The sequence below is a fragment of the Hemiscyllium ocellatum genome, chromosome 6, assembly GCF_020745735.1.
Source record: "Hemiscyllium ocellatum isolate sHemOce1 chromosome 6, sHemOce1.pat.X.cur, whole genome shotgun sequence".
In the NCBI taxonomy this organism is placed as follows: Eukaryota; Metazoa; Chordata; class Chondrichthyes; order Orectolobiformes; family Hemiscylliidae; genus Hemiscyllium; species Hemiscyllium ocellatum.
In genome coordinates, this window is record NC_083406.1 from 3,692,887 (window position 1) to 3,714,871 (window position 21,985).

The window sequence follows — 21,985 nt, forward strand, 5'->3', positions numbered from 1 at the left end:
GTAAACCTTCTCTGAACCCTTTCAGGTTTCACAGCATCCTTCCAATAGGAAGATGACCAGAACTGCACCACAGGATTCCCTACAACAATTTGCCCACCATTGATGTCAGGCTCACCGTTCTACAAGTTCCCTAACTTTTCCTTACCACCTTTCTTAAATAGTGGCACCATGTGAGCCAACTTCCAGTCTTCTGGCATCTCACCTATAAATTTCAATGATATAATTATCTCAGCAAGGGGCCTAGCAATCAGTTCCCTAGCTTCCCATGGAGTTCGAGGATACACCTTATCAAGTCATGGGGATTTATCAACTTTTATGCGTTTCAAGACCTCCAGTATCTCCTCCTCCTGTAATATGGACATTTTCAAGAAGTCACCATCTACTTCCCTACATTCTGTATCTTCCATGCCTTTTCCACAGTGAACACTGATTTAAAATACTCGTTTTGTATCTCCCCCATCTCCACACATTGGCTGCCTTGTTGATCTTTTGAGGGGTCCTATTCTCTCCCTAGTTACCCTTTTGTCCTTGAAGTATTTATGAAATCCCATTGGATTCTACTTAAGCCTTTTTTCCAAAGCTATGTCCCCTTTTTGCCTTCCTGATTTCTCTCAAGTATACTCCTACTGCCTTTATACTCTAAAGGATTCATTAGATTGCTCCTGTCTCTACCTGACATATGCTTCCTTCTATTTCTTAACCAAAACCTCAATTTCTCAAGTCATCCAACTTTCCCTACACCTACCGTCATTTCCTTTCACCCTAATAGGATTATACTGTCTCTGGTTTCTCATTATCTCATTTCTGAAGGTTTCCACAGAAACAGGCCACCCATCTGCTTGAGCCTGCTCCATCATTCATCACCATCATAGCTAATCTGAGCACTCCACGTTCTGTTTATTGACAAAATTTCCATCATTCCAAAATTCTATTAGCCTCTATCTTCAAAATATTCAAAGATACTACTTCCCTATCATCTAAGGAAAAGAACTCCACCCTTTGAGATGTTTTGCTTTGTCAAGTGGAATATGACTGCTAAATTAATTAGCCTTTTCAAGAGGTCCAGTTTTTCTTCCATCAGTCCCGAATACTTCAGTGGCTCCAAATAGCCTCATGACTGGGCATACTGCATGTTATAGCACCCTCTGGTGGTAAGAAAACATTTTTCTTCCTGATTTGGAGATGCTGGTGTTGGACTGACCGGGGTGTACGAAGTTAAAAATCACAACACCAGGTTACAGTCCAACAGGTTTAATTGGAAGCACACTAGGTTCGCTTTGAAAGCTGGTGTTGTGATTTTTAATTTTCCTTCCTAACTGCCAAATGAACCCACATGTTAACCGGAAGAGAATCAAGACAAAGAAATAGGAAGAGTAGGCCATCTGGTCCCTCGAGCTTGCTTCACCATTCAGTAAGATCATGGTTGATCTTTTTCATTGACTCAACTCTACTTACCCACCCTGCTCACCATAATGTTTCATTCCTTTACTGTTCAAAACTCCATCTTTGCCTCAAAAATATCCAACAAGGTAGCCTCAACTACTTAAATAAAAATGAAAAGAACAGCAGATGCTGTAAAATTCCTCAGAACTGATCGAAGGGTCACAGGACCCAAAAGTTAACTGGTTTCTTCCCACAGTTGCTGCTAGACCTGAAACTTTTCTAGCAATTACTGGTTCTGAGCCTCAACTGCTTCACTGAGCAGGGATTTCCACAGATTCATAACCATTTGGGAGAAGAAATTCTTCCTCAGTTCAGTCCTAAATCTGCTCCCCTTTATTTATTCCCTCCATAATTTAAATGTTTCAGTAAGATGCCCCCTCATTCTTCTAAATTCTAACAAGTATTGTCAGTCTACTCATTGTCTCTTCATAAGCCAACTCTTTCAAATCTGAAAATCTCGTGAACCACCTCTGCACCCCTTACAGTGCCAGTACAAATTTCTCAAGGAGACCAAAACTGTACACAGTACTGTAGGTATGGCCTCACCAGCACCCTATAACATAACCTCCCTGTTTTTAAACTCCATCGCTCTTTCAAATGAAAGACAATATTCTAATTGCCTTAATTATCTGCTGTACCTGCAAACCAACTTTGATTCATGCACACGTACACATATGTCCCTCTGCAGAGCAGCATACTATTATTTAAATAGTGAAAAATTGCAGTCCATTTTGCTGTTAGTCCTACCAAAATTGATAACCTCACATTTACCAACATTGTACTCCATCTGCCAGACCCTTGCCTTCTCATTAAGCCTATCTGTATCCATTTGTGGATTTGGGTGTTCTCTGCACATTTTGCTCTACACTCATCTTCCTATCACCTGCAAACTTTGACAGACTGCATTTAGCCCCCAACTCCAAATCATCTATGTAATTTGTAAACGATAGTGCTCCCAACACTGATTCCTGAGGTCAATCGCTAGCCACTGATCTCCTAGCAGAAAAACACCCATTTATCCCCACTCAATCCTGAACTAGGACTCCAAAGTTCCTTGTGACCTAGATTTCCAAAGCCTTTACTTGTTTAGAAAATAGTCACACCCATGCTCTTCCTACCAAAGTGCATATCCTCTCACTCTACCATTGTATTCCATCTGCTAGTTATTTGCCCACACTTCTAGCCTGTTCAAGTCCTTCTGCAGCCTCCATACTCCTTCGACCTTTGTGTCAATACACAGGGGTTCATATTGACAACCTTTAAAAAAGGGAGAATAAGTTGATAAAGCTTTTTGAAAATATGGAGCCTCAACTTCAAAACAGGCCAAAAAAAATGAAGTTAACAGGTAATTTGAATACAGCCAAGTCACTGGGTTAACAGTTAGGTGCAAATGAGAATTGTCCAGCATGTTGTAATATTTTTGAGGTACAAAGATATGGCAGAAACATCAAAAGAGGTCCATTAAGATGACATATCAGAGATGAGTAATTAGTTATGAGGACACTAAGTGAAAACAGCATAACATATGAATAAGAGTAGGCCATTTAACTATAGTTCCTTATGCAATTGTAAATGATCTGTGACAAAGTCAGCTCTGCACCAAATCCATCAATATCTTCATAAAAGGTAGAACCAGTTCTACTGAAGAAAAAGGATGATATATGCTTTGCAGTGCAGACTAAAATTTGAATACTTGGAGTAATGAGTACTTAGTATGTGTTGAAAAAGGAGGACAAATCTGAGATTTCTATAAAAACAGAAGCAGCAGAGACAATGGTCAGGTGAAAATTGAAAAAAAAAAGAGATAGTTTGGAAAAGTTGGCTATTCCTAAAACAGAAAAGTCACTGCATCTGGATGACCTGCATCCCAGGTTGCTAAAGGACGTGGGGGGTGAACGTGGAAGAATGGTTTGGCAGAATCTTCAAATCTTCCCTCAATATGGTAGAAGAGCAAGAAGATTGGAAAGGACAAATGTGCCACTTCTTTAAGAATGGTGTAAGGACAGTCCTGGCAATTAGAAGTTGGTTTATTTAATTACAGTAAAGAGTATGGTTTTAGAATCAATAATCGTAAAAACAAAAAATTAACAAGGTCTTTTGCCCGAAACATGGATTTTCCTCCTCTGATTCTGCCTGACCTGCTGTGCTTTTCCAGCACCACACTCTTGACTCTGATCTCCAGCATCTGCAGCCCTCACTTCTGCCTAATTTTTTTTCAAATTGTTAAGACAGAAAGATTTAGACAAAGACACAGGAAGGGTTGCTAAATTTGCTGATAACAAATGTAGGTAGAAAACTAAAAAATTGTGAAGACACAAGAAAGCTACAAAAATATCTAAGTAGATTCAGTGAATATGCAAAAACACAGTATATGGAGTAGAATGAGGAAAAATGTCAAGTTGTCCATTTTAGCAAGCAGTATAAGAAAAAGCATAGTTGTTAAATGGCAAAAGATTGCAGAACTGAGCTATGGCAGGATCTGGGTGAATCACATGGGTTGCTATGCAGGTATAGCAGATAATTAAAAAAAAACCAACATGAATTGGTTACTTGTTGCAAAGGAACGGATTACAGATTGAGATTATTCTTTACTTATACAGGGCACTGTGAGACCAATGACCAGAGAACTGTCACATCTTTAAGGGACAACATAAATGCGTTGGGAGCAGTTAAGAGTAGGTTTACCAGCAAATTATCTGGAACAAGAAGGTTATGAGAAAATGTTGCTTTAGTGTTGAAGTAACAGGCCACTTGATTTAAACAAATGGAATCCTCAGGATAGGTGAAGGCATAATGGCAATTCTTCCTTTTATGGGATAATCTAGAACTAGTGTCACTATTTAAAAATTAAGGGTTTCCCACTTAAAATGAGATTAGGCATTTATCTTTCCTCTGTCAGGCTCGCCAGTTCTTGGATCTTTGTTTCTACCACCATTTCGAAAAGAGCTCTTGATTACAGGTGTTGAGAGCAGAACTCAAGAAGACCCTTGTGAAATTGGAGGGTGCAAGGTTTTTAGGGGTCGGAGGGAATGCAGATTTGAATTTCTATCAGATCAGCCGATTCTTTTGAATGAAGTAGACTTGAGCAATTTAGGCAAGTGTGAGGTGCTGCATTTTGGGAAAGCAAATCTTAGCAGGATTTAGACACTTAATGGTAAGGTCCTAGGAAGCGTTGCTGAACAAAGTGACCTTGGAGTGCAGGTTCATAGCTCCTTGAAAGTGCAGCTGCAGGTAGATAGGATGGTGAAGGCTGCATTTGGTATGCTTTCCTTCATTGGTCAGAGTAGAGTACAGGAGCTGGGAGGTCATGTTGCGGCTGTACAGGACATTGGTTAGGCCACTGTTGGAGCATTGCGTGCCGTTCTGGTCTCCTTCCTATCGGAAAGATGTTGTGAAACTTGAAAGGGTTCAGAAAAGAATTACAAGGATGTTGCCAGGGTTGGAGGATTTGAGCAGTAGGGAAAGGTTGAATAGGCTGGGGCTGTTTTCCCCAGAGCGTCGGAGGCTGAGGGGTGACCTTATAGAGGTTTACAAAATGAGGGTATTGATAAGATAACTAGACAAAGTCTTTTCCCTGGGGTCGGGGGGTCCAGAACTAGAGGGCATAGGTTTAAGGTGAGAGGGGAAAGATTGAGAGAGAGCTATGGGGCAACTTTTTCACGCAGTGGGTGATATGTGTATGGAATGAGCTGCTAGAGGAAGTGGTGGAGGCTAGTTCAATTCCAACATTTAAAAGGCATCTGGATGGGTATGTGAATAGGAACAGGAACGGTTTGGAGGGATATGGGCCAGGTGCTGGCAGGTGGGACTAGATGGAGTTGGGATAGCTGGTCAGCATGGACAAGTTGGACTTAAGTGTGTTTCCATGCTGTACATATCTGACTCTATGGCTTAACAATTAAGTTCTGTTTGTGACCCATTTCTGCTTGCGTGTTCATAAACTTGAATAAAGATGCAGGTTAGGTACTCCCACTGGATACATAAATGACAACCAAAATATCAAATAGCATTGAAGTGAAGTGAAATAAAGAGATCCACGCACGTTTGTCATCTTTTGGGGCTGAGGATTAACATGTCTGCATCACAGTTGTTGGGTTTTACCAGTGATGGGAGTAACAGCACATTGTTTATGTTGCACGATTCACAAAGTGTCAAGTTGGTTTTGTCAATCGACATCTGTATCAGACAAAAAAAAAAATCTGCTCCAGCCACTTTCTTGGACAAAAATTATAGCTTAGCCATGCTCAAAACCCAATAAGAAAGACAATGTGAAGATTTCCCAATAACGTTCTATCTAAAATAAGCAGAATAAACCCTATCCAGACAATTAGTTCACATCATTTCACTTTTCAGTGATAAATGGAGGGTGTCATCAAGAGTGCTATCAAGCAGCACTTAATGACAATCTGCCCAATGATGGTAGTCCCAATTCCACCACATCCTTGACTACATCACCAACTGATGTTCTATCACCCATTTCCTAATCTGGTACTGATCCATCTAAGCCTACAATTAGCTTCCCATTAGTCATATACGATGGAAGCTGACTCTTTGGTCCAACCAGTCTATGCTGACCACAATCCCAAAATAAACTAGTCCCACCTGCCTGTGCTTGGCCCATATCCCTCCAAACACTTCTTATTCACGTATTTATCCAAATGTCTTTTAAACATTGTAACTGTACCCACATTTATCACTTCCTTTTGGGATGTTCATTTCACACATGAACCACTTAAAAAATATATTGCCTCTTAGGTCTTGTTTAAATTCTCTCTCCTTACAAATATGCCCCCTAGTCTGGAAATCGCTATCTGAAGGAAAAGACACCTGCCATTCAACTGATCTATAGCCCTCATGATTTTGTAAACCTCGAAAAACCCTTACTCCTCTCTGCTCTGGTGAAAAAAATCCCAGCCTATCCAGCCTCTCCTTATAACGCAAACCCTCCACTTCTGGCAACATCATGGTATATCTTTTCTGCAGAACACTTCCCCCAATAGGATGACATGAACTGGAAACAGCATTCCAGAAGACACCTCACCAATGTCCTGAACAACCTTAACATGTTCCGATTCCTATACTCAAAAAGGCTTGAGCAATGAAGGCAAGCACACTAAATGCCTTAACTACCCTGTCTACATGGGTCACAAATTATGTATCTAATTCCCTCGGTGTCTCCATTCAATAACACTATCCAAGGCCCTACTTCTAATTGCACAAATCCTGTCCTTGCTTGTTTTACCAAACTACAATACCTCACATTTACCCAAACTAAGCTCCATCTGCCACTCCTCAGTTCAATGATCTGATTGATCAAATTCTTTGTAATCTTAGATAACCTTCTTCACTGTCCACCATACCACCAATTTTGGTGTTATCCACAAATCTACTCACCATCAGTCCAAAATTTCATCCAAAATCATTTTATCTTAAAATGGACCCAGCACCAATCCCTCTGAAACACCGCTGATAGCAGGCCTCCTGTCCAAAAAGCAACTCTCACCATTACAATACACTGTCTTCTGCCGTTGAGTCAATTTGGTATCCAATTTCCAAGTCACTGAATCCCATGTGATCTAGCGTTACTAATTAGTCTACCAAGCAGATACTTGTCAGAGCTTTACTAAAGTCCAAGTAAACAACACTTCCTGGTTTGCCCTCAATCTTCTTGGTTACTTCAACAACTAACCCACCAATGAAGTCAGACTTACTGGTCTATGGTTCTCAGGCTTCTCTGTACATTTCTTCAAAGGCACAACATTAACCACTTTCTCATCATCCGAGACCTCACACTGTAATTATCGATGATTCAAATACTTCTACAACTGACGCCAAAATGTCCTCCCTCACTTCCACAATTACTGGGATACACAAGACCAGATCCCAGAGATTTATCCATCTTCCACATTTTGCACTTCAGCTCCATGTCCGTTATCTGTGGCTATCTAATGTGAAAGGGGCAGGCAGATCAAAGGACCTATAAGATGATATGACCATAAGACCAGAAACAGATCATTCAGCCCATCAAGTCTGCACCAATCACACAATGAGATCATAGCTGATTCCATAGATTCATTATCCTCCAAAAGAAGAAATTCCTCCTCAGAGTTAAAAATGCAAATCCATGCTGAGATTATAGTTTCTAGTCCTACAGAGGTAAACAACCTCTCTATGCTTATCTAACAAGCTCAAGAATCTTAGATATTTCAAAAAGTTTAACTCTCATTCTTCTAAACTCCAAATGAGTACGCCTAACATACTTAACCTTTTCTCATCAGGGGATCTGTCTATACCTAGGATTGATGTAGTGCAGCTTCTCTGGACTGCCTCCAGTGGCAATATACCTTTACTTAGATAAGAGAACCATAACAAACTTTAGCCAAAAGTGCTGAATGGATGAGATGCCTGGCATCAAAGTCTTTGGTCAATATGATTCACTCCACATGGTGTGAAGAAGTGGCTGGAGGGACTGGATACTGCAATAGTGATAGGCCCTGACCATATTCTGGCAATGGTACCAAAAGGTGTGCGCTCCAGAACTGACAGCTACAACACTGACATCTACCTTACCATCTGTAAACTAATGCTTTTCAAATTCACATACTGCAATCACTGTTGAGGCATCCTAGCACAACAATAAAATGCTACGTTCAGCAAGGGGAGGTGAAGTTTGTAGAAGCAATAGGTTGACTTGGCAGGTACAACTCTACTCTTCGATCCTACCTGTTCCACTCGTCCACTATTGATTTCATTTGGAAGAAATTTCTTGCCAATGGCTCTTAAATCACTCTGGAAACAAAATATTGTTACAAATCAGATCACTAATACCAAAACAAACAACATACTCTTTTACATCTGGAACTCAAGCATGAAAAAAAATCTTGCATTAGCTGCATGAACTCAAACGAATGACATTAGAAAGCTCAAAGGAACAGAGGTATCATGTGGTGTTTGTCCACAGATCCCTGAAGGCAGCAGGAAATATTAACAGGGATGTGAAGACATCATTTGGAACATTTGCATTTACCAGTGGTTGCATAGATTATGACAGCAGGAAGGTTATGTTGGATATGTACAAAACTTCGGTTAGGCCACAGCTGGAGTAGTGCGCGCAGTTCTGGTTGCCACACAAGGGTGGATGCGATTACACTGGAGGGCATGCAGAAAAGATTTGACAGGATGCTGCCCGGGTTGGAACATTTTAGCTATAAAGAAAGGCTGGATAGCTTCAGTTTGTTTTGTCAGAAAGTTGAGGGAGACCTGATTGACGTTTAGAATTATGAGCAGCATGGACAGGTGTATAGGATGCAGCTGTTCCCTTAGTTGAAGGGTCAATAACAAATGGGCATCATTCTAAGGTTCAAGGCAGGAGGTTTAGAGGGGTTTTGTGGAAAATGCTTTTTTAATCAACAGAGTGTTGAGAATCTGGAACGCATGGACTAACAGGGTAATTGAGATAGGAAACCTCAACATTTAAAAGGAGTACCTGGATGAGTACTTTTAAGCGTCATAACATTCAAGGCTGTGGGCCAAGTACTGAAAAGTGGAATTTGTGCTGATATGTCAGCATAGACTTGATGGACCTCCTCTGCGTTGTTGAATTCTATGAGTCCACGTTGGAGAAACTGGTGATCTATTGGATCTGCCTACTTACATCCTTGAAGTCTGAAGAAACAGACAGATGGAACACACTGGCTGCAATTTTCTACTCTTCCTAAATTCTCCAGATTCTCTAATAGCCCCAGTGAATTGGAAGATGACCAGCACAATAATGTTGTTATTTCAGAAAGGAGGGAAAGAGAAAAAACAGTTGCAGGCCAGTTAACCTGAAGCAAGTTGCTATGAAAACATAGGACCCACCATTAGTAAAGCAGGAACAAGTCACTTAAAAAATCATTACATTATTTAATGCAGTTAATTCAAATCTATGAAGATAAAATTGAAGTAATTTTATGAAGAATTGACTTAGAAACAGTTGAAATAAAAAGAGAAACAGAAATTGCACAATAAGCAAATGAGGTCAAAACAAGACAATCAGCCTTTACGTCACTTACATTCAAAGCAACACGGATGATATCCTTTACATCAACTTTAGTGGTAGTAGTAGTAGTAGTAGTACAAGCTTCAATTCCTTCTGGAGAAAGGTACCTAATAAACAGAAAGAGCTTGCTTTCAGGTAGCATATTTCTGACATGGGTTCAATTGATGAAACAAAACAAACAACTCGTTGAGGTTTTAAATTTGTTTCAACATATAAAAAGGTTGCCTTCAAACAAAAAGCAAAACACAGAGGAATTGGGGACTTATTTAAAAGCTTTTTGGATAAACACATGGATAGGAAGGATTAGAAGGACATGGGCCAGGTGCAGGGAAATGGGATTAGAGTGGACGGCCATTTTGGTCAGCATGGACCAGTTTGGGATGAAGTGCCTGCATCCATGCAGTAGGACTGACTCTTAAAACAAGGAAATTACACATTGAGGTAAGAAGTATGGCTGAGGTGTTAAATGTATACTTTGCCAACATAAAGCACATGGGACTGGGGATACTGCACTGACACCGATAGATAGCGGGCTGATTAGATTACTTACAGTGTGGAAACAGGCCCTTCAGCCCAACAAGTCCATACCAACCTGCCGAAGCAGAACCCACCCAGACCCATTCCCCTACATTTACCCCTGCCCCTAACACTACGGGCAATTTAGCATGGCCACTTCACCTAATCTGCACATTTTTGGACCGTGGGAGGAAACTGAAGCACCCGGAGGAAACCCACACAGGCACGGAGAAAATGTGCAAACTCCACACAGTCAGTCGCCCGATGCGAGAACTGAACCCGGTTCTCTAGCGCTGTGAGGCATCAGTGCTAACCACTGTGCCACCCACAGATTGTTAGGAAACAATGGAGAGAAATAAGTGGGGCATTTTCCAGGCCTAAGCCAGCAATTCGTTGGATCCCAGCTAATCACAATATGCATTAATGATTTAAATGAGGGAACTAAATGTATTAGCACCAAATTTGCAGACCATACAAAGCTGGATGGAAGAGTGAACATGAGGAGAATGCAGAGAATATTTGGTATGATTTAGACAGGTTGAATGACTGGGCATATGCATGGTAGATAAAGTACGTGTGGATAAATATGAGGTTAAATAGCTTAGATTCTCATGAGTTATGGTCAACTAATCCTGTAATCTCATCTCATTTCTAATAAAAAATGAAATCATAAGCCTCACAGTACATTTGTTTAACCAAGTACTCAAATTTAATCTTAACTCCTTCAAACTCTGCATTCAAAACAAGATACGAAGCAAAATACATCAAATTAAGAGTTAGATGTTTGATATCTGAATTATCAAATATTAGTCAGATATTATGCCATGGGATGCAACAGTATTCCGACGTGTGTGACTTTTACTTTGAGAACAGTTCAACAAAAGTTGCTGTTTTCATCTTTTCATCAATACTGGGCAGACAAAAATTGCTCTCTCATTTTGGAACAAAATAGCAAGTGTGATTGCCTCTCAGGGTGCAATACTCATTTTTGCAAATACTCCTCAGATTCATCCAGTCATTGTCAAACACATTCATACATAAGATATTGTCATGCTATAACTTCAGTGTTTACTAATTTCCATTCATGCCTCAAGTTAATTACTTAGCCAACTTTCTAGTCGTCTGTACTGAGCTACATGAACTTTAGTTAATATTTAAATGACATCTCCGAAGCATCTTCTCTCTCAAGTGTAAAGTTCAAGCTTTTCCCCATTCAGCCTAACCCTTCACGCTTGAGATCAGTTTCCATGTTCCAAGACAAATATCGGGCCAGGCACTTAAAAAGTCAAGTATGAGTGAAGTAAGTTGGCCTTTCCAACTTTCTGCACAGTCGATTATACCAATGTCTCTTCCTCATCCAGCTGGATGGGATTGCCCTGGCTTGGCATAAGTGAAGAGAAACATGTGCAACAGCTTTTGTTCAAGCTCAAACTGTTTCTTCTGGCTTTCCTTAAAGATTGATCTTTGTCCTTTTTCTCTCTTTCATGAAATCTCACCTATAGGCCTTCCTACGGACTGAAGCACACATGCAGCCTTTACAATATTGTGGCATGTCATGGGGTAAACCCCTCTGCTAACTTAAACCAGCAATACAGAAAAGATTCACCCCATGCTGTAATCTGTTATAATTCAAGGGGCAAAGACTTATCCCAAAAGTCACTATTTAAAGTAACAATTAAAAAAAAAAGTTGTTAGGGCTAACATAATAATTAACAAACAACTCATTTCTCTGAACCTATCTTTTACCTCCCCCTCGACAATATTGGTCCAATAAAACCGCCAATTAAGATTTACAAAAAATTCAAATTTCAAAAATCAGCCAGCTGTCGAAATTGTTCTTTGTATTTTCCTCTGTAGATTTTCTCCAGCTCAATGTCGATTTTTTTTTGTGCAAACTCCTTCTCCAGACAGGTACCCCTCAGAGTTCTTACTAGCAGCCAACATCTGTTGGTCTTTTGGCAGTTCTCTTTGCCTCTCTAGGTAACTGCTCAAAATGTCTGATATTTATACTCCAAAACATCAGATCTTTTCATTGGCTTTAATACTGTTAAAATACCAAATGCAAACTTGTTTGGAGCTTGGTATCTTGGGGAATACTTTAAACTGATTGACCGATTTCAAATTTGGTTTTATATCCAGGCAACCCAGCTACTCTGGCTGGTCGACAAAATGTTAGATTGTTACCTTGTTCAGAACACTGCTGTGTCAGGTACTTCTGCTAGCTTTTCAACTCTCAAAAATGTACAGTACCTCTACAACTTCATAACAATTAAAGTACTGAAGACTACTGGCTGCATCACAAGCTAAGCTGTTCCAGGCAGCTGCAGCATTGACATCTAGTCTGTTGTGTGGAAAATTGTCCAGATTTGTTCTGTCCATAAAATCCAAGGCAAATCCAATTTGTCAACCACCCCCTTCTACTAATTCATTCGTGATCATTAGCATAGTGATAAAAGGGGCTAGAGTCTCATTAATTGACACTGGCAAATGAATAATTTGCTCACTTTTACTCAGCTTGACTTCTGCTAGCAGCACTCAACTCCTTGGTCTAACCATGGGTAAACAAGCTGAATGACAGAGGTGCAGTGAGAGCGAATGCCCTTGACATCAATACAGCATTCAACAGTATGGTTGCAAGGAGTTCCAACAAAACTGAGGGCAGTGGGCCTCAGGTGGAGGGGGGAAAAATTGCTTATTGGTCAGAATCATACCCACTACAATGGCAGATGGTCCTGGAGGTCAATAAATTTCAATTTCAAGGTATTATTTCACAAGTTCTCAGGTTTACCTATTTTCTAATCAACCTGTTCAAACATGCTATTACATACTGCTGGAGCAGATAGGACTGGAACCCAGGACTCGGGGGTCAGAAATAGGGATATTCCATTGTACCACAAGTGCCTCCTTCCTCACAGTTCTGTTTTAAATATCCAGAAGTGCACCGACACACAACTCAACTCTTCTTTCTCCCCCATCACCAAATTCTTCCTCAGGTTAGTGCTCTCGGCCCAATCAATGATCTGCCCTCCTTTGTAAAGTCACAAGCTGAAATGTTCACACAATGCCCGCTACCATTCACGACTCCTCAGATACTGACGCAGCACATGTCCAAATAAGCAACACCTGGACAGCATCCAGGCTTGGGTGTTAAGTGACAAATAACATTGCTTGACACTTGTATGGGGTCAATGATCATCTCCAACAAAGAATTGCCCCCTGACATTCAATGGCATGACTATCACTGAATACCCCACTACCAACATCATGGAGTGTACCTCTCACTGAAACTGAACTGGAACAGCCAAATAAATACTGTGGCCACAAAAGCAGGTCATAGGCAAGGAGTTCTGTAGTGTGTAACTCATCTCCCATTTTCCCCTGTGCCTGCCCAAATCCACAAAGCAAAAGGTCAAATGTGACTGAATACTCCCACTTGCCTGGATGAAGACAGCTCCAAAAACATTTAAGAAACTCAAGACCATCCAGGATAAAGCTGTCCACTTGTCTGTGGACACTCACCAGTGACACTTGGTAGCAGTGGCATGTACCATCTACAAGATATACTGCTGTCAGCAATAAGAGTCTTCCCACAGGATCTTTCATTCTTGGGCCGTCTGCCAATGGAAAAGGACAAGTGCAGCAGATGCACCAGAACACTGGGGACCTGCAGGTTTTCCTTGAAGCCACACACCATCCGGATATGGAATAATATCATTTTTGCTGGGTTAAAATCCTGGAACTCCAGACCCAACAGCATTGTGGGAGCCCCGACACACCAAGGACTGCATTAGTTCAAGGCAGCAAGTTACCACTTGTTCCAGAGTGAGAAATGCTGACCTCGTCAGCAACGTCCAAACCCCACAACCAAATGTTTCTCAGTGATGTCTTATGCTTCTGATTCCACATGTAGGCTGAGGTCTCTCTACTCTAGCTCATCATTTGCATCGCTTCACACCAAAGAGCAAACAAGAACAATACAGTACAGGTACAGGCCTTTGGCCCTATAAAACGCACTGCCACATTTTTGCCCTTCCACGTTACAGGAGCCATCTCCTTCTATTCCCTTCCTATTCGTGTTTTCGCCCAGGTGCTTCTTGAATGCTTATATTGTGTCTGCTTCCACCACCATCTCTGGCAGTGCATTCTAGGAACTCACCATCTTTTGTTGAAAAACTTGCCTCGCGCATGTTTTAAATATGACCCGTCGCATCTTGAACCAATGTCCCCACGTAATTAACTCCTCTCCCCTGGGAAAAGCCTCATAGTTTCCACTTTATCTGTGCCACTCAATCTTATAAACTTCTGGTCAGTCTCCCCTCAATCTCCTGCATTACAGTGAAAACAAACCCAACCTATCTAACCTTTCCTCATAAATAAAATTTCACATATCAGGCAACATCCTGATAAACCTTTTCTGTACTCCCTCCAAAACATCCACATCCTTGTGGTGGTGTGGTGACCAGAACTGTATTCAATACTCCAAGTATGGTTAACTTAAGTTATTGAAAGCCGGAGGATAACATGTCTATCCTTATTCTCAATGCCCCTTACATTGCAGACAAACATACCAGAAGGCTTTTTTACTACTTCATTATCAGCAGTGGCACTTTCAATGATCTGTGGACCTGCACATCCAGGTCCCTCTGCATACTGAGGATTCCGCCATTCGCTGTATAACTGCCACCGATACTTGACCTTCCAAAATGCATCACCTCACATTTGTCCCAATTAGGCTCCATCTGCCATTTTTCTGCCCATGGCTCCAACTGACCTATATTCTGCTGTATCTTCTGACAAACCTCTTTATCCACAACTCCAGCAATCTTTTTATCATCCGCAAACTAATTAGAACAGCTGTGTTTTCCTCCAAATCATTTATGCAGATCATAAACAGAGGTCCAAGCACTGATTCCTGTGGAATACCACTAGTCACAGACCTCCATTCCGAGATACCCTGTCGCCTATGACTACGCCACTTCTTCTGCATCCATCTTGCCAGCTCACCCCAATACCACATGACTTCACCTTTTGTACCAGTCTGCCATTAGGGACCTTGTCAAAGGCTTTGCTGAAGTCCATGTAGACAACATAAATTGCTTTTCCCTCAATAACCTCAAAAACCTCGATTAAGTTAGGAGGCAGAACTCCCCTGCACAAAGCAATGCTATCATTAATAAGATGTCACCCAGTCAGGAGGTATAACATTTTCAGAAAAATCAACTGGCTTGGCAAACAGACCAACAACTTCATTGCGAATATGTTTATTTGCTTCTAAGTGCGTACAGATCTTAAGCCTGAGAATCTTTCCCAATAATTCCCCTACCATTGACGTAAAACTAACAGGCCTGTCATTTCCAGGAAGATCCCTGCTACCCTCCTTAAATAATGGAACATTAGCTATTAGCTCTGGAACCTCATCCGTGACCAGAGACAATACAAAGATGTATGTAACGCTGCAACAATTTGTTCTCTTAATTCCCCTCAATATTCGGAGATAGGTAAGTCTCCAGGTCCTGATAGGATCGACCTTATTACTTTTTAAGTTGGACATGACCTCTTCCTTTTTAATAGCAACTTAGAAACTCAACACTCCTTTACCCAGAGATCATCCTCCATCAATTATTTCAATTTGATGAATACCAAAGTATTCGTTTAGGACCTCACATGCCTCTTCTGGCTCCATGTAGATTCCTTCCTTTGTCCTTGAGTGGGACAACCCTTTCCTTAGATACCCTCTTGCTTTTTATACATCCTCCTAGACCTTATGTATACTTCGTTTTTCTTTCCGACCAAGGTCATTACATCATTTGCTATATCTATCCTTCATTCTTGCAGGAACATGCCGCTCCTGAAAGCTTATTAACTGTAATTTGAAATACTCCAGGTGTCAGATGTAGATTTACCCTCAAACAGCTGTTTCAAATCAAAATTGCCCAGTTCCTGCCCGATATTGTCGTAGTTACCTTCCCACCATCTTCACCTTCCCCCACAGATCCCTGCCAATGAGTATATTAAAGCTCACAGTATTATGGTCACTACTCCTGAAATGGACGCCCACTGAAACTTCACTCAGCTAGCTGGGCTCATTTGCTAAAACCAGGTCCAATATAACCCTTTCTCTGCTTGGACTGTTTACATATTGTACCAAGACTTCCTCCTGAATGGTCCTTACAAGTTCTGCCCCATCCCAGCCTCTAGTTCAGTGAATTCCAGTCAATACAGGGAAGTTAAAATCACCAATCTTGTTTTTAAATTTTCCCCAAAATCTGCCAATATAGTTAGTTCATCTATAACATGATGGTTGCATTCTTGTGCAATCCCATGAAATAGAAAGATTGTGCTTTAGAAACAGCGCTGAAAGTGATGGCACTGTAATTGTGTTACAGTCATTCATTTCAAAAATTCCTGCTGTAAAAACAGCATTCCCAATTTGTCAATCTCATCACAACCAGTGTTGACAAAACACACATTAAAACCGAACAACCTGTATTCTCTCCTCTATCTCCCGTTGGCTGTTGGGAGGCCTGTAGTATACCTCCAGCGCTGTGATTTCACCTTTCCTAATCGAGTTCCACCCATATTGCCTTGCTGCAAGAGCCCTCTGATGTATCCTCCCCCAGTACAGCTGTGAGATGCTCCTTCACCAGTAATCGAACTGCCCCACCTCTTTTACCTCCCTTTCTATCACACCTGAAACATCTAAGCCCTGGGACATTCAGCTGCCAGTCTTGTCCCTCTTTTAGCCAAGTCTCTGTAATCGCAATAATGTCATAGCTCCAAGTACGAACCAAAGTGCTAAGTTCTTCTACCTTGCCTAATTTACTCCTCACATTAAAGCACATGCATTTCAGCCAACATCCCCTACTCTTTTCAGCAGCACTTCCCTGCCTGTTCTTGATTTTAGTAATATTTGCCTTGGTTTCTACCTCTCCCTCAATTTCATCCTTCTGTACTCCTCTGGCTCCCATCCCCCAGTCACACTGGTTTAAACCCTCCCCAACCCCTCTACCAAGTACCCCCCACGGACATCAGTCCTGGTCCTACCCAGGTGTAACCCATCCAGTTGTACTTGTCGCACCTTCTCCAAAACCGGTCCCAATGCCCCATGAATCTGAACCCTCGCACCATCTTTTAGCCATGTTTTCATTTTATACATCCTGTTGTTTCTACTCTGACTACCTCATGGCACTGGTAGTAATCCGGAGATAGCTACCTTTGAGGTCCCACATTTCAACGTTCTTCCTATTTCTCTACATTTCGGACCTCACCTTTTTTTTTTAAAACCTTTGTCGTTAGTACCAACATGTATCATGACCACTGGCCATATGCCTTCCCACTCCAGAATGTCCTGCAATTGTTCCTAGCTCCAGAGGCAACACACCATTCTGGACACTCACTTGCAGCCACATAAATGCATATCTATTCCTCTTATCATCCCTATAACTGTAGTACTTGTATGTGTATCACTCAGTTCCTCTGCAGCGCAGCCAACCTTGGTGTCATGAATTTGAGGCCTTTCACTTCAATAGCATCTGAAATGGTATATATTCTGTTTTACAGAGAAATAGCCACAGAGATTCTTCCACTGCCTGCTTCACCCTCCTGGTAACTCATTCCCTTCCTGCCTGTGGAGTCTGAATCTACACCTCTCCATACACTGATTTTCATACCATTCGTCCAACATCAAATATTAAATGAGTAGAAATTTTGATCAACAGATTGAGGAGATTGAAGCTATTATTTTTGCTGCATCATTGGTTGAATATTATCTCCATTATTTGTTTACACATTTTCAAAAAAGGTTCAAAGCTTCCTACAGAGCATTAAGAAAATAAACGCTTGATCCCAACCCTTAGAAAATGTCACATCTCCAAAACATCAGTATGCAGGTGGACATTACAATTTGTGCATTTTCACAAACAGTAATGAATGACTGTTTATTCATTTTGTTACAGTCCAAGTTATCGACAAATGTGCGCCAAAACAAAATAATGTTCGCTTTTCTCAAACATGCCAGTTATAGGTAGCCTACTGTAAAAACAGAGTCAAGGAGGCAGCATTAGAACTGGTGACAAAAAAGACAAGTTTTTAAAGGGTAGACGGCTCAAAAGGTGCAAGTAAGGAAATTCAGAACTTAGCAAATAGACAAAAAAACTAATTGTCTTTAGATCTTTAAATGACCAGCTGGTACCAAAGAAGCAACAATTTTAATAGACAGAAATATCCCAAGAAACTTCACAAAAGCAGTATGAAGTATGACACCAAGTGACATAAGGAAACGTCAGATCAACTGATCAAATGCTTGGTCAAGAAAATAAGTTAAGGAGAAAAATTGAGGTAGAAAGGCAAACAAGTGTGGGAAAACAAATATAGAGATTGGAAACTGAAGGCATGACCAACAATTTTGACTGTGATTTCACAAAAGGTTCAGAGTTAGAATACAACGTCATGTAGAGATGAGAAGAACAGGAATTTTAAAACTGATATGTTACATGAGCCAACGTAAGGTAGACCTTAAGCCATCACTGGACAATAAGCCAGAATTGTTTCAAGTTAAGACTAGACTGTAGAGCAGAATACCTTACATTTACAGAATACATGGAAGTCAAAAGGCATGGTGCTGGAAAAGCAGAGTCAGTGAGGCAGCATCCGAGGACCAGGAGGGTTGACATTTTGATCATGAGCTTTCCTGAATACCTGCTGCGCTTTTCCCGCGCCACACATTTTGACGCTGATCTCCAGCATTTGCAGTCCTCCCTTTCTCCTAGGATATATGGAAGGCCAACCCTAGTACATTGGAATAGTTGAAAAAGAAATGAAGGTGCAAATAAGAACTTCAGGAGTTTATCTGTCAAGACGAGTGAAGTAATGCAATATACTAGGAGGTGGAGATAGGCAGTCTAAGTGATGGCATAAATGTGGCCAAATAATCTTGCCTTAAAGTTTTACCAAATACACCTCCTAGAAACAGAAAATGAAGTCCTTCAGCTCACAATTTGAGCACCTTTCAGCCAAGTTGATGGTTACCCAACCCATAGTAGCCAGCAATATTACAAAATATTCATTTTAAAGCTAAGGGAGCATAAAAGACGAGCACGAACCCATACTAACAGATTTGGGATGAGGCCTAGCATACCCATTGGCAGCCAAGTTGGTAGAGGTAGTTGTAACTTCAATGCACTGACAGCGGAGTCTCCAAGCGTGACAGCCTGAGCCCCTGGCCGCCTCTGTCCAGCTGTCTCCTCCCCAACCAGGCCTCCCGGCTGTCCGCCCTCAAGCTTCACTCACCAGCCTTCCTGGGCCAGAGCCAGGCCCGTGTCCGCCATCTTCACGCGGGCACCCTCCAAGCGAGCACGGCACGGCCGACGCACGACAGGAAACCGAGCGGCGAGTCACGGCGACAGCTCTCCCCAGCGAGAGGAAGGTGAACCTCATAGTAGAGCGCGGCCGCCGCACGCTCGGGGGGGGGGGGGGGGGGGCCTGAGCGCGGCCGCTTCCACCAGCTCCCGCCTCCCACGCGGCCGCCGTCACAACACGCAGTGCCAACGGCCACGTCGCGTGCGCTGATTGACAGTCCAGCTAACCAATCGGCGTCAGGAAACCCGGTCTCCAGCTGCCATTCATAAACTGGCGTGAGTGATCAGAGCTGAGAGGTGGAGTGAGATTGTTGCAACAAGTCAGCAGCAGGATCAGCATGCTCAGGTCAATTAGGAAATTAAAGCCATCTATTTCTGTTCCTTTATCTTTGGACAGTGCCGGCACATGCATTTCAAAATGCTAAGAATGATTTTTTAATTGCAAAAATATAATTTATGCATTTAAAATATATGCAAGTACTTACAAAGGTACTAAATCAGTCTGTCGAATCTTTGCTGAGAAAACAAATCACTGGTACAGTCTTTGACATTCCTCAGAACTTCCCTGCTGTTGCAAAAATAAACTTTTTCTACTCATGCACGAGCTATTTCCATTCAATTTGAGTCAACGAGGGGTAAAACATAGATAGAACACAACATTCCAGCGTAGTACAGACTTTCATGTTGCGCCGACCTGTGAAACCAATCTGAAGTCCCTCTAACCTACACTATTCCAATCTCGTCCATATGCCTCTCAAATGACTATTTAAATGGCCGTAATGTTGGCGTGTCTACAACTGTTGCAGGCAGTGCATTCCATGCCACTACTACTGTCTAGGTAAAGAAACTACCTCTGACATATGTCCTATATCTATAGTCCGGGAATAAAGTGAGGTCTGCAGATGCTGGAGATCAGAGCTGAAAATGTGTTGCTGGAAAAGCGCAGCAGGTCAGGCAGCATCCAAGGAACAGGAAATTCGACGTTTCGGGCATAAGCCCTTCTTCAGGAATCAGGAATTTCAGGAATTTCCTGTTCCTTGGATGCTGCCTGACCTGCTGCGCTTTTCCAGCAACACATTTTCAGCTCTATATCTATCATCCATCAATTTAAAGCTATGTCCCCTTGTGGCAGCCATTGCCATCCGAGGAAAAAGGCTCTCACTGTCCACCCAATCTGACCCCCAATTATCTTATATGTCTCAATTTTACCTCTCAACCTTCTCTCAAACGAAAACAGCCTCAAGTCCCTCAACCTTTTGTCGTAAGACCTTCCCTCCATAACAGGCAATATCCTTTTAAATCTCCTCTGAACCCTTTTGAAAGCGGCCACATCAGAGTTTTGTACAGCTGCAGCATGACCTCATGGTTCCGAAACTCAATCCCTTTACTAATAAAAGCTAACACACCAGACGCCTTGTTAGCAATCTTATCAACCTGGGTGGCAACTTTCAGGGATCTATGTAGATGGACACCAAGATCTCTCTGGTCATCTACACTACCAAGAATCTTGCCATTCGCCCCGTACTCTACATTCCTGTTACTCCTTCCAAAGTGAATCATCTCACACTTTTCCGCATTAATCTCCATTTGCCACCACTCAGCCCAAGTCTGCAGCTTATCTATGTCCCTCTGTAACCTACAACATCCTTCAGTAGTATCTACAACGCACTGACCTTAGCGTCATCCACAAATTTACTAATCCATCCTTCTACGCCCTCATCTGGGTCGTTTATAAAAATGACAAACAGCAGTGGTCCCAAAACAGATTCCTGCGGTACACCACTAGTAACTGAACTACAGGATGAACATTTTCCCTCAACCACCACCTTTTGTCTTCTTTCAGCTAGCCAATTTCTGATCCAAACTGCTAAGTTGCCCTCAATCCCATGCCTCCGTATTTTGTGCAATAGCCTACCATGGGGAATCTTATCAAATGCCTTACTGAAATCCATATACACCACTCAATGGCTTTACCCTCATCCACCTGTTTGTTCAAGAATTCACTGGACTCTCATTATACTTCAAGCTGGGCAGCATCAAGAGGTGGAGAAGTCACCATTTCAGGTGTAACCATTCTTCAGGACTGGGGATGGGTGTAACAAAAGCTACACATGAAGGGGGTGCGGGGACAAGGTGGTAAAGTGGGGATAGGCAAAGACAGTATGGCTTGTTTGATCAATGAGAGGAATGAATTCGGTTGGTGACTCTAAGGAAGGGTCAATAAGAGAAATGGAAGGGAGGGGGAATGGCTGGGAAGGGAGTCGGGTGGTGGGAAGGGAGGTTGTTTGACAGTAGAGAACTCAATGATGAGTCCTCTGCGCTGTAGGCTGTCTAGGCGGAAGATGGGGTGTTGTTTCTCCAATTTGCAATCTGATATGTTGTGGCAGTGGAGGAGGCCAAGGATGGTCATGTTGGAAAGGAAGTGGGAAGGGGAATTAAAATGGGCGGTCACTGGGAGGTCAGGTCGGTCCCTGTGGGCCAGCTGAGATGCTCAGCAAAACATTCCCTTCATTTGGTCTCCCCGTGGGCGGCACGGTGGCACGGGTGGGCGGCACGGTGGCACAGTGGTTAGCACTGCTGCCTCACAGCGCCGGAGACCCGGGTTCAATTCCCGACTCAGGCGACAGAC

The 21,985-nt window shown here is 42.1% G+C and overlaps 1 protein-coding gene across 4 annotated transcripts in view; it reads right to left on the minus strand.

The window, feature by feature from the left end:
* Positions 1-19,456, minus strand: part of tdrd3 (tudor domain containing 3) — a 128,917-nt gene extending 109,461 nt beyond the window's left edge. For 2 of the 4 annotated variants that reach the window (XM_060826451.1, XM_060826455.1), the window contains exons 1-3: positions 19,289-19,456; positions 9,498-9,591; positions 8,167-8,232 (exon numbers count right to left, since the gene is read on the minus strand). In XM_060826451.1, the coding sequence (XP_060682434.1) occupies positions 8,167-8,232; positions 9,498-9,591; positions 19,289-19,326 (198 nt within the window). In that variant the 5' untranslated portion in view covers positions 19,327-19,456. Of the gene's footprint in view, positions 1-8,166; positions 8,233-9,497; positions 9,592-19,111; positions 19,244-19,288 lie in introns of those variants that run through there. The other 2 variants (XM_060826452.1, XM_060826453.1) reach the window with 2 other exon arrangements.
* Between the last annotated feature and the right edge of the window lie 2,529 nt (positions 19,457-21,985).